Raw genomic sequence first — 13516 nt, forward strand, 5'->3', positions numbered from 1 at the left:
GAGGCTTCCGCTCCAGCAGCCGTCACTCAATACCTCGCTGTGTGCAGCCAGCCAGCACCTTTTTCTTTTTTTTCTTTTTTCTAATTCACTTCAGCTGACTTGCTGCTCCTTTGCTTCAACATTGCAATATTCTGAAAAAAACAAGCAAACAAAAAAACCAAAATAAAACAAAACAACAAAAAAAAAAACGGTGGATCAACTTTTGCAATAAACACCAAAGGTGTGCAGTTCTTTTGTTTTGCTCGCTTGCCGAGCTCTGGGTGAATATCGATCGTGGGCGGTTGCCGAGGGAAAATCCTGGCTAGAATGTTGGGACAGACTGGGGAAGCACACCTCGACACATATGCTGCGCTAAATTTGGGCTGCAGCAGCCCCAGGGGAGCTCAAAAGTAAATGTTTTTCTCATTAAAAGTCAACAAAAATCCACACGTTTTTTTCTTTTTTGTTTTTCTCCTGCACAAAAAAAGTACCGTGTGGTAGTTTTGAGATTTACACTGAACACAACTGTAACGAAATTACTTGTGCTGGGGTTCTTCTCACACAAAAGAAGGGTTGATTAACCATCCTGGTTCAAAGTATCCTGCTCAGCAGTCCAGAAACGGTGCTGTGTCTGCAAACTGCGGACATGGAAAAGATTTACTGTTAAAGCGCCCCTTCTCAAAGTATTCGCTAATAAATCACAGATGGAAGTCAGCACTTTATGTTTCAAGTGGCATTTAAAAACCAATAAATCAATATTTTATGTTATATTAAAAAGTCACTTTCTATTTAAATAACTTATTTTTTTCCCCCTCATCATTACTAATTAAAGACTGAAGTGGTAAAAAAAAATTTTTGTCAAGTCACACCGACCATTCAGTGCGTTTTTCACTAGAATAGTTTTCAGTCTTCCATATTCAGTTTTCTTTTGTTTGTTTGTTGCACATTTATGGCAAACAAGACTTTAGGTTGAACTTGGATTTGTTCTCTAAATCTCAAGTGTCACTGGCTGCCTTTATCTGAGCCAATCGGGATCGAAAGTAAGCCAGAATGTGAGCAGACCATGACTCTGACAGGCACAGCCAAAGAAAATGAGAAAAATATTTGAACAAGTTCATGGTAACTCTTACAAGAGCATGACATTGTCCTTGCATATCTGTCTCAGCTACTGTTTCTACTAAAACGCCACATTAGATAATCAGATACACACAGCAGCCCCCAACAAAGGCATTTAGACAATAGCAGCATGTGTGCTCAGCCACCTCCTAAAGTAAACAAGTCATGGAAGGGAATTCATAGCAAACAGGCTTTTTTTTTTTATCCCTTTCAACAGACCCTGGATGCTCATGACTGCAAGGCTCCCCCCTGGCTTCTTGTTCAGAGTATGCAATCTTGTCTCATTTATGCACTTTGTACACCCCTCCTCCACCCGTTTCCTTTTTTCGTCGTGTGAGCTCTCCAGATGACACAAGACATTGAGCGCTGAAATGCAGGAGCAGGTCGGACCTCCAGCCAGTGCAGGTGCTCTGAATGGGCTGTAGGCTGCTGGCCTACATCTGCTTCTTCTTCCTCAGTCCTTATGCTCGGCTTCTTTAGCATTCCTTTCTTGGCCTGTTTATTTACAAGGCGGGGGATTTTCTTTGATCTCAAACCTTCCAGGTCCTTCGTCTCATCTTTTTAAGCAAACATCGGTTTGCGTCATTTACTCGTACGGATGAGAAGTGTAATAAAATTAACCTCAGCTCCACTGTGTCTTCCAGCCAAGCTGTTCTCAGTCTATCATGGAAATCTATCTCTGGTGCTACTTGCCGGAGTCCACTATCATGTTTGTGAAGTCCTCTATCTTCAGATGTTTAATTAGATTTCTTTCTGGGCCCTTTGAGCTTGATAAATTACGGCTCTTTGAGCTTGATGAAAACTCATCTGATAACTCAGTGGGTACACAGGGATAGATGGTGTTTCAGCAAAACTTTGTTATGCTGACTGGGTGTCATGTTTGAGATGCTGCTTTAATTATCTCATGATCTTTAGATGTGATGTAATTCTTCAGGATAACAACTTAATTAACGAAAGTTGATATTAGCTTTGTGAGGCTGTCATCACGAGATGCCGATTTCATTACATCCGTCCGTCCGTCCATCCGTCCGTCCATCTTCAGTCAGAATCCAGTGGATAATCGGATGAAGTCATTCCTCAGCAGGCTATTCCTGTGATTTAAATTCAGTGTTAAAATGCTAAAGCCTGCCTGAAATTGTTTTATTCAATAACTACCAATTCATTGGTTGGCCCAAATGTTTCAGAGGAAACTTTAAACATGTTTCACCTGGCTGCTTCTTCTTCTGCATTAGAGTCCTTTGTGGTGACCATGTCTGAACACATTTATTTACTTTGAAACAATAGCACTTGCTAATCCCACCTCTTTCTCTTCCTGTGAGTAGTGCATGAATTTTAGAGTATCCCTTACGATTATTTCCCTCTTCTCTTTATTGTTCCACTGTATTAAGCATGTCCAGATTTATCTATTAGTTCTGTTATCTTTGCACATGCAGAAGCCTGGGTTAGTTACAGACACCTGGTGAAAATGTCATTCCAGTTGCTTTTGTAGGCTATTGACATTTTTTAACATGTTAAAAACTTTATATTCTTGTCATATTGGAAGTTGCCATGAACATTTGAATTCTGCATGTTGAAGGTCATCGATGATTTTTCCTGCCTTCTATGCTTTTTTTTCTACATAGATAAAGCTCTCCTTTAAATACGCAGCAGCGTCTTTCAGTCTTGCTGCGTTGCTGTTCCAAACGAGACGGTAATGGATGTGCGAATGATTTAATCACTGCATTTTACAATGTCTAAATTAAAATCACTTGTGGTGGGCCACACTTTCTCTGTTGCAATCAGTAGCAAATCCTTTGTTTGAGTTTAGAGTTGATGTTAGACTCTCACTTCACATTTAAAGACTTTACCCTGGACCCTAAAGTTTGGTGGCTTGGCTACTGCTGGACATGAGGGAGTTCGTAGTAAATGCATTCCTATAGAGATTTACTACTGTCCCAAAAGTCTCCAGCAAATATACCTGCAGTAAATTTACCTTCAGGTTGAGCTTGGAGCCCCATGTAGACTTGTTGTCACTTGGATAAATGCCAGTAAATTTCAGAAGCGCGACAGCTGGGTCAGTAGACATATGGTGGCTGATATAGAGGTAAACAGAAGTTGCCTCCGTTTGGAGAACTGGGGATTACTGACCTCGTGTCAGAAATGATTTTTATCAGTCTTACTCGCTGCCTGTCAGGAAGCAGCTCATCCACAGAAACAAGAAAGAGAGTTGGGAGAGTATGAAGAAAATAAGTATTGCACCACGGCCTCACCATTCACACTCCCAACTTTCTCTATCAGTCAGAAACATGCATGTCAGGTTAATTATTTTCTCTCAATTAGCATTTCTGAAATTCTTTTTTGTGTTTATCTGTGTTAGCCTTTAATAGAGCAAAGCAGAAACACACATGACCTTTTAGAAAAAAATAAGGTATTCTGCGAGAAACCGAGTGCCTCAAACAAAACAAAAAAACAACAACAAAAAAAAACCTGGTAGATTCAGAGTTGCTTTGGATTGAAAGAAGCAAGTTGTTGTGGATTGGGGATGTGGTAAGGATGCCTTCCAAAGTTTTAGAGAGATGATTTTGGAATATGTTAGGATTATGTGGGAATCTTTCTACAAGATTTACCAGAAGAAAAACTATATATATATATATATATATATATATAAAAGTGGACATGCAACACCAAAGACAATTCCACCTTGATACTTTGTGCTGCATTTTAAAACTGCAGAAGATCAGCAAAGAGATTAAATGTGAAAAATAACGGCAGGGAAAGGACATCAGTTAGAGAAGAATCTCAACCTTTTAGGTGACGATTTGCTCCAGTAGAATACATTTCCTCATTTTATCCAATTCATTCTTTAAGTCAGTACAATCTGATAAGCGAATTAGAAGCAGGCTAATTCTTGCATCTTGCTCAAGGAGACTCCATCATTGGCAAATAACTCATTATTAAACCCTAAAGCTCCAACTTTGTTTTCTGTAGTTAGTTTTCTAATGCAAAAGTATGAGGAGGGAACAAATAGTTTGAGTGTTAGGGTGTAAGTGGGATCTGGAATTTCAGAGTAAAAACATGTTGTGATCTACAGTCATGGATCCTAACAGAGACTGAAAGCTCTTCTGACAAAATGCAAAGATCTTTTTTTTTCCCCCAAGGATGTTCAGCCTATATGGTGGGAGAGAAAATTGGAAAGATATTTCATGTTGATTGCCTCTGCCCTACTATGTTTCAGCTGAAACTCTCTCTTCATAGAATGAGAGACGGAGGAGAAATGATGATCTCCTGCTGGTGTGGCTGAATGAATGTTTTATGGATGGAAGTATAAAAAAGAGATGAGGCTCTGCCCGGTTACTGTGTCTGAAATACAGTTTTAAAATATCATTTTCATCTAGTCAAATAGTAGCCCAAATCCATTCTGACTTTATTTAACATCCTAATTTACACAAAGTGCAGTGTGGTGCAGGTATCGTATATTTTCTGCCGGCTGCACAGCGACAACACAACACAAGCAGTAGCTTCGCCGCTACAAATTCAACCGCTAACGTAAAGTTGTTCATCTCAAACGGTGAAGCTAATTCTGTCGCTTGTTTGTTTACCTTTAATTAACTGAATGACAATAAACAAACAACCTTGAATTTCATAGTGTGGCATGGCCACAAATCTGCTGATTCAAAACCCCTTGTTGAGATGTGCCGCTGTAAAGCTCCTGGGCAAGGTCTCTGTCTCCCAAACTGAACGACTGCAGCCAGAGGGAGGCTTGTGTTTTAAATCTCCAAGGATGGAATAAAATGAACAAGGTAAGGACATTCGGTAGGAAAAAGGTAGCATGCCATTGACTTGAATAGCAACAAACTTCAGCTAATGAGGGTTGACTTTGGACTCACTTTAATTTTTATACTCAAATTGCAGATTTGTGTGAGAGGACAGAAAGTATAGAGCAAGTCCTTGCCACATCGTGGTACCTGACCAATATTCATGTATGGATGCTTACATGCTTTCAGCCAAACAACCTCTTAATTCATTTGATGAACTGGCAGCATTTGCTTGAGTTTAGGAAAGTGACTTAGGGATAATGCAAAGATTGAACTTTTTCTATCCCAAACCATTTAGTTCAATTTCTAATTACAACTTATCATTTTATGAACCATAAAAAACAATGTATTGACAAAACTGTTGTTGTAACCACGATCATTACCATCACATTTCATGTATTTAGCTGAGACAGTCTCTGTGCACAACTTCTCTAAGAGCTGGTTTTAATTCATTGAGGCCTGTAGAAAACAAAAAATATTGAAAAATAGTTTGCCAAATTGACAGCTTGGTTGGAGGTGTGCACATCCCCAGGAATTGCAGAATAGCAGAGGAGTTGGTAGACGAAGGAGCAAGGGCATGAGAATAAATGAGATTACTATTAGGTTTGTGAAGAGAAATATACCAGCACACAGGAAGTCACAAATGATCCAGGATGTGGGTGAATATGCTTCCATGTTAATCATTGAGTAAAGATATAATGACCAGAGAAGTGAAAAAGGAGGAAAAATAAAAACTAACTCTGAAACTTAGTTTTATGGCTAAATCTCCCACACAGTTCTTTTAAGGACTGAAAAACAGCCAGAATAATGAGATAATATTATAACTCAAGTGGCATATTTATGCTCAAGTCCAATGAAGCACATTAAAGTATAAAGTTTGGTATTGATTATGTTTGATCAGATTTACTCCAAATACTTATCTTCATCTGTTCCAGCTGTTGCGTTTAAATGCCAAAATCCAAATATAAGGTTTGAAAAGTTAAAAACATTTAACTCCTGATAACATATCCATAAAATGATTTATTTTTTAATTTATTCAGGGTTATGCAACCTCTAGAGCATTTAAAAGGAAGTTTCTTCCAACTAAAAAAAAGATGGATTCTGAGATTCACAGGTAATGTTTCACTTTTTTTTTCTTTGTTCTTTACCTTGAACCTTGCGTAATCCTCCCATTTGAGCTGGCTTTACAAACAAAAAATAAGAGGCTAGTTTACATAACAGTGTTGAGTATTACCAAACACTGATGAAAGGTCGGTCTAAGCAATCGGGAGCTAAAAGCTGGTGACATATTCTGTTTGCCAAAGATCTTGAATGTGCAGCAACACTAAGCTGTTAAAGAGAGAGATTAAGACTCATAAACCATTCATTCTCATGATCTATCGAAGTTAATCTCAAATATAAATTATTTACATTTTGGCTGAGCAATTTCTAGTCATGTGAAAGTATTAGGACGTCCCATTATATGTTTAATTCTTAAAAAAGAAAAAAGAAAAATAATAATTTTTCACCTCTGGAAAAGAAATTTCTAAAATCAAAAATTCCTTTGTTTTGTTCATTAATGTTAAACATTCCTGTTATATGCCCTTTGGATGCCTGTTGTTCATGTTTTGGATCATGGTACGTCTGCATCTAAAATACCAGGTTGCATGATTTGCACATCTAACTTGCCCGCAGGCAGGACTTGAGTTTGTGGAAAGCCGGGAGCAAAAAAATCACAGAGATGTGAGCAGCGCTCTAAAGAGGAGCAGTGGGGAGACCTATGTAAGGTTCACAGCTTCCTGCCTGCCACAGCTTGTGAACTCAGTGAGTAGATAGTTCTGGCTGAGGGTAGGAAGCCCCCTCTCCCTCCGGCCCCCCGCGGAGCCACTGTGCCTTGATCACACATTACCATGGTCCGAGGCTATTCATTTTCACAAAGAGAGAACACAGTAGAGGCAGGGGACGAGTCACAGAGGAGATCTTCAGGGAGCCGGGGTGTGTAGTGGCACAAATAGAGTGGCAGTGAAGATGAGAGAATGGTATATTTTATTTATTTGGGTTATTTCATTGCAGCACAACCCCACGGATAACTTCCATGACTTGTTTTTCCACACATTGTTCCCTCATTTGACACAGCTTTGGAGGATTTTTTATTTTATATTTTTTTCCACTGTGACGGAGTCCTGACTGCCAGACTGGAGTTTAGCTGAACGTTTCCCCTCCCCGCCCCCTCTCCCCTCACCTGCTGTAAATATTGCAAAGGGAAGAAATCCTCTCCACTGCTCTTTGAACCCACACACTCTTCCACTGTTTACTTTGTCCACATCCACTCTGCTCGTATCGTGCTCCTCTCTGAAGTTCGAGGTTTCATTAGGTTTGCTGCGCATTAGAATAGCAGTGGGCATCCGTAGTAAAGTGGTTGAGTGACTGCGGGTGTGGGAGTTGTGGAGCGAGATGGATGCGAATGTGAGAGTCCTCATTGTTCTTGCTTTAAAAACTTCAGTTCCTACTGCTGAGCGCCGTCCTCGTTGCTTCCTCTGCAACATTTCTTTCCTTGTATCGTTGCCGAGGGAGTCCTCTTTATTTCCAGCATCTGCGCTGTGATGAGAAACACCGGCTAACTAGGCCACTGCATAATAAGCAAAAATAGCAAGGAAGGAAAGTGAATAAAAAAGGGAAAAAGGAAAGAAGAATCCGTTAATAGGGGGAATGCTTACTAAACATGTAAGTGCTGGCAAAACTAAGTCAGCAAGCTGATCTTTTCCTCTTCCTGTATTGCAGATGCATTTCTTTATTATTGCTTACCTTTTACTGATGGCTTCCAAGGCAGCGCAGCAGAGCTCACATCTCATTTTGTCAGTGAAGCCCCAAAGCTAAGGTGCCACGTGACTATCGGTGCACCTTGCTGACTTGTTCTTTTGGTGTCTGCGTCGACTGCAACCCCAGAATCTCTGCTGTTGGAACTAATTGACGACATTCAGCCTTTCTGCACTTGATTTACTTTTTCAAAGTCTTCATTATGGACTGTAGAAGGTACCAGATGTGGATTCATCATTGTCTTTCACTGTTTTTCCCCACTTGAGGATCCATCTTACCCTATGAAAAGTGATGTAACTCAGTATTGAATGGCTTACAAAATTTGTCTTTGTCAAGCAAACATGTAATTATCAATAATGAGTTAACTACTCACTAATTGCCTGATGTAGTACAAAAAAAATAAAGAGGTGACGTAGTGTAGTAATCATTAGCCAAAAGGACAACAAAACAAGATTAGACAACTTTAAAATCCTAAAACAATCCAATCAAAAGATCAATATTTAGCCTCAGATCAAGACTGAAAAAAGCTTGTTTTCCTAAAACAGTAGATCTCAAAATTATCAGACTAGACAAAGAATGATTGTTTCCCTTTAGGTTCGGCAAAAATCAATTTCCTACAAAAATAAAATAAAGTTGACTGCTTCTGTGACCTCAATTATTTAATTTAAAAAAGAGAAGTAAAGAAAGTGTGTTTTTGTTTCAAAGACCAAATAGTAAATTAAGCAAATAAACTGGGATAATGCCAAATGCCACTGTAGCTATTGAAAAGATGCAAACTTTCTAACAAACAACATTTGGTGCACTTCAATACAAACTCATATATTTCCTTCATCGGTAAAAATGAGAAAAACTCTGAATTATATTCCAACACACACACACACACACACGCACACATGTTATAAGGAACATATGGAAAAAGCAACACATGCATCTAAGCTATGACATGACTCCATGCTCTTTCTAACATCTTCTTCAGAATCGGCTTCCTGATTAAGGTGAACTTTTCCAATATGAGAACTATCCATTGTCCAGCATGACTCATCTCCACTCACAATTATTTGTGTTGTTTTTAAAGCAGGCATAAGTTTCAAAAAGTGTTACAAAATGGGAATGCAGTTGGGGAAAAAAAAAAACCTAAGCAAAGTTTTAAAACTCTCTAAATTATTCAGAAATCAATGTCTTCCTTTTTTCTTTTTTTTTCTCCAAAGATTTGACCAATATAAACGTGTTTTACGCCAAAATGACCAGCCCTAAACTGTAAATGAAGACTGCCGGGAGTGTAATACACTTCATTTTCATTCATGTATCGAAAACCAGAGTCCAGATTTCAACCCTTCTGAAAACTTGATGTCGAAAAAGACTTTAAAGCAGTAACCTCACTCATCTATTTGCAATTCCAGATTCTTAGAATAAACAAATGTGATTCTGGAATAAACTGAGTCCAATCTTCTTTTGACCCAACAGTGGAAATCGTTTTGGTTCCTTTTTGAACCAATGTGGTTTTAAAACATATCAGTTTATCTTACAATTAAGATATACGGCTGAACAGTCAGCTTCACATCAGTTAGGAACTGATTCGTGTGGACACATTTTTGTGCTTTATTTCTAAAAAAAAAAAAAACAACTCACTGAACTGAGGAAATATAAGGAAAATATGAGATGCACTTTAACAAAATAGGATGGGGCAGAGTGCATTAAATGTAAGACGTTTACCCAATGGTTATTGGTTGACCCCAAAGGTTTTTCTAAGCACTTCAGGGTTTTGTTTTTTTTATAAGCTTTTGTTACTCCTCTTTGAGAAGATGTTTGGTTATGGGCTATGTTCTTTTTACTTTTGTTTTCAGCCCAGCATGACTTGGAAAACATTAAGATAACCCAATTTCTGCTCCCTTTCTCTAAACGAGTATCTGCTCTTTACATCAAAGCAATTTGGAGTTGTGTTCTAACCATAGCTACGGGCGAGACGCATCACCCAATTTTAAAGAGCGAACAGGTTTCCTCAGGATACCCAGCATGACTTCTGAATTTTGCAAGCAGGGTTAGAGGTGGGGTGAATCCAAATTAAGTTAGATTTTCAAAAAAGGCTTTTGTTTCAAGTAGACATCCAAGGTGTCCCACTCCTTACACCTTGAAAGTAGGTGAAGTTGTGCCAGACACTTCTGAATGTCGCAGCGGTCTCTCTTTATGTGCTGTTTTTTTTTTTTTTTTTTTGTGCCTGTCAAGAAAAAGGGAAATTTGCATGCATTGTCATTAATACATTTTATAGATTTTATTATTATTTCATGATATTTTGTTTGTTTTGACTAGATATATGAAAAGACTCTCATTTCATTTTTAACATTGTAAAATCACACATGGAGAAAAGCTTGTTTCTGAGTTACAAGATGATTTAACATGCCAGGCATGAGCAGCACGGTAGATTTTGTTGATTTTGATAAATCAGAAAATACCTACGTGGATGAGGCCACCTTCTAAAACCTGTTCATATTTAAAATTTGAAAAAGTATTAAAATGTTGAGAGAAATGCATACGTGTGGCATCTTGACATCACAGTGTCCATAAAAAAATATTTTTCTGGTTAAAATAATTACAGAAAAATAAAACAAAGATTAGTGTTGGTGAGCTATTCCAAAAGATTGGTACTTTGGGCCCACAAAGTCTGGAAGGCATGCAGGTGGAAAGTTATTTCTGCTTTACCATTACAAATCTAAAGTTATGATGGTAGGTACGGATATTCTAACTTAGTAAAATGAGACTGAAACGTTTTAACTTTTCAGTATCTAAAACCACCTCACCTGGACAGACGGACAAAGACCCCCTGGAGTTTGAGATTGATGTTTATCGCTGTTGCTTCATCGTCAACAGCAAGTCAACATACCAATAATATTTGTTTAAATATCAGTAAGTTATTCATAGGGCGCTACATTAGCTCGTTGTCCCCCATCGAGATGTGTCACCAACTTCATTCATTATTCCAAAAGATCACTAAATTCTTGTTTTCAATATAAAAAGGTTTATATTGCTAGGAGGGATGCTGTTTGACTATTTCTCTTCCACAGATCTTTAGAAACTTGTTAGATCATGGCATAACATGTTTGTAACTACATGAGATTTTAAATATCAATCCAGAGAAACCAAGAATGTTTTCATTTTAAAAGTTTAAAAGAAATGGAAATGAGGAGTTATTACATTGTTAGAATTTGAATCTGAAATATGCGGCCAAATCTACACAGAAATGGCTTAAACATGAAACCTGTCATGGCCATGTGAGTCTCAACCACTAATTTAAAAGAGGTGGTAAGGATCAAGAGAGGTTCAACAAGGAGAAATGGTCAAAGATCCTTCTGTTCTCTACAGCCTTGTGAAATGTTGCATGAGATGACTAAGAACTATCCAAAAAGGGGGTTGGTGACAGCAGGGGTCCCACTAATTGTGGCAATGGTGGGTTTTTACAAATATATATATATATATATATATATATATATATATATATATATATATATATATATATATATATATATATATATATATATATATATATATATATATATATATAAACCTAATTTCGTTTTACGCACTCAATAAATGTACTTAAAGTCAAGGTTATATTTTCACTTTTTTTTCCAATGACAGATTGTTATGTCAACAAAAGGATTTTTTTTTTTAAATTTGTACACATCTTTACCACTGGTGCCAATGGGTGTGTATTGTATGTACACCGAAAGGCAACCTGAAAGATTTTGCTCTTCCCAACTCTTCTTCAGAAATAGTTTCCTGATCAAGGTGAACCTCACTAATAAAAAAACTTTCCATTTTGCATCATGACTCAGCACCACTCAGAATTACTTATGTGTTGTTTTTCAAGCAGAGGTTCATTCAAAGAGCTACACAAAACAGAAACAAGACTTGAAGAAATGTTCACAAGGACAAAAAAGGGATATATTAAAAAATCTGCACCGAGCTATGAATCCTTTGGAGAGATTGAACACAAAAACCCATGAGAAATATAGTGTATAATAAAGTATTGCTGTAAACACATGCTTCTACAGTACTGTAAGTTGTTTCTGAAGAGAGATATTTTCACACAAATTGGAAGCATAGAAAGGTGCATCAACGCCAAAGAGAGAAACTCAAAGGGATTTTAATTTTCTTGGATAAGTGTTTTCTAAATATGTGATGTTGAGTAACAATGTAATTTCTTTCATTGTCTGTATCCATTATTTGAAACACATTTCCATATAAAATTGTAATTCTAAGGTATAATTGATCCTGGGGAAGTTTACAGCAGTGGTTTTTAATTATTTTTTTTTTCTGTCGGCTTCATGTGACCAATAGAAAGAAATTCTGATATTTATCGCTTTTTTTGTAAATCCTCTTTTCAGTGTGGAGCACGATTTCCGTCTGCAAGAAGGGCAGGTGGTACGAACTTGGAAGGTGGGTGACCCTCCAGAGGGCTCACCACAGACTCCCACCTCCCAGGCCACAACACCTCAACAACAGGACTCTCCACAACTAATGCGGCCCCCTGCCTCCACCAAGAAGAACCGGAAGAAGTGCTTTTGGTTCCTCTGAGCGTCAGGGGTAGGGGGGGGAGACATTTTGTTACTGTAATGCACCGCACATGCTTCTTTACAAAAAAATAAATAAAAAATTTTTGCTCTGTGGGGGAGTAGAAAAAAAAAACTGTGAAATTACCAGGATGATTAAGATGCAAACAAATCACTATGAGGGAGAAACAGTTTTTAATCTGCTTCTGTTAGACATGATGGAAATGATTTCACTAGACTGCACATGTTGTTTCTGTTGTCTTTTTATTTAAAATGCATCTTCAGCACTTACAAATTTGATCCAGGTGCAGGATGGAAAAAAAATGCTGAACTCAAGGAAATGCAAAAGTTTAGTCTGCCATATAACTCATTGTCAGGAAGCTATTAGGAGACATAAAGAGAATATATACTATCCAGGTATGGGGAGAAAGGGGCAATACAGCAGATAAGAGAGCATATTTATTAAAGGTTAAATTAGTAGAATTTATGGGGAAGGGGAGAAAGAGACTGAATTTTTTCTTTTATGGACTAATGAGGGTCAGCACACCAGCTTTTATATCAGGTGACATTTAAAAGAAAAAATTATTATGACCCGATTTAAAACTTTCATTATACTGTAACTGATGAAATATTACATGTGTCTACATGTACATACAGTGCTCACACACACACAAAAAAAAGTCCCACATACTTGCATAGAAAGTATATGTGAATTGATAAAAATGGTGAATTGAGTTCTGTATGTATCAGAGCTGCTTGGATGCTTTATTTCAGATATGGATTAATGCTCTATAAAAGTATTTTACCACAGCTGCTTGGTGGATGTGTGGTCATTCATCCATCCATCCATTGTCTATACACCCTTAATCCCTAATGGGGTCGGGAGGGTTGCTGGTGCCTATCTCCAGCTAACGTTCCGGGCGAGAGGCGGGGTTCACCCTGGACAGGTCGCCAGTCTGTCGCAAGGCAACACAGAGACATACAAGACAAACAACCATTCACACACACACTCACACCTAGGGATAATTTAGAGAGACCAATTAACCTGACAGTCATGTTTTTGGACTGTGGGAAGAAGCCGGAGAACCCGGAGAGAACCCACGCATGCACAGGGAGAACATGCAAACTCCATGCAGAAAGACCCCTGGCCGGGAATCGAACCCAGGACCTTCTTGCTGCAAGGCAACAGCTCTACCAACTGCGCCACTGTGCAGCCCTGTGGTCATTCATTCAGAAAAAAAACAAACAAAAAAACAAGAAAAACATGAAAGTTAATGACAAAAG

At 38.1% G+C, this 13516-nt stretch overlaps 1 protein-coding gene across 2 annotated transcripts in view; it reads left to right on the plus strand.

Annotated features, from left to right (window-relative positions):
• LOC122846821 (mucin-2) overlaps positions 1–13043 on the plus strand; it is a 47558-nt gene extending 34515 nt beyond the window's left edge. Inside the window, exon 5 of one of the 2 annotated variants that reach the window (XM_044144014.1) lies at positions 12068–13036. In XM_044144014.1, coding sequence (XP_043999949.1) covers positions 12068–12257 — 190 coding nt within the window. In that variant the 3' untranslated portion in view covers positions 12258–13036. Of the gene's footprint in view, positions 1–12067 lie in introns of both variants that reach the window. The other variant, XM_044144015.1, reaches the window with a different exon arrangement.
• Positions 13044–13516: the final 473 nt, after the last annotated feature.

Source organism: Gambusia affinis, linkage group LG17 (assembly GCF_019740435.1).
Source record: "Gambusia affinis linkage group LG17, SWU_Gaff_1.0, whole genome shotgun sequence".
Lineage (NCBI taxonomy): Eukaryota > Metazoa > Chordata > Actinopteri > Cyprinodontiformes > Poeciliidae > Gambusia > Gambusia affinis.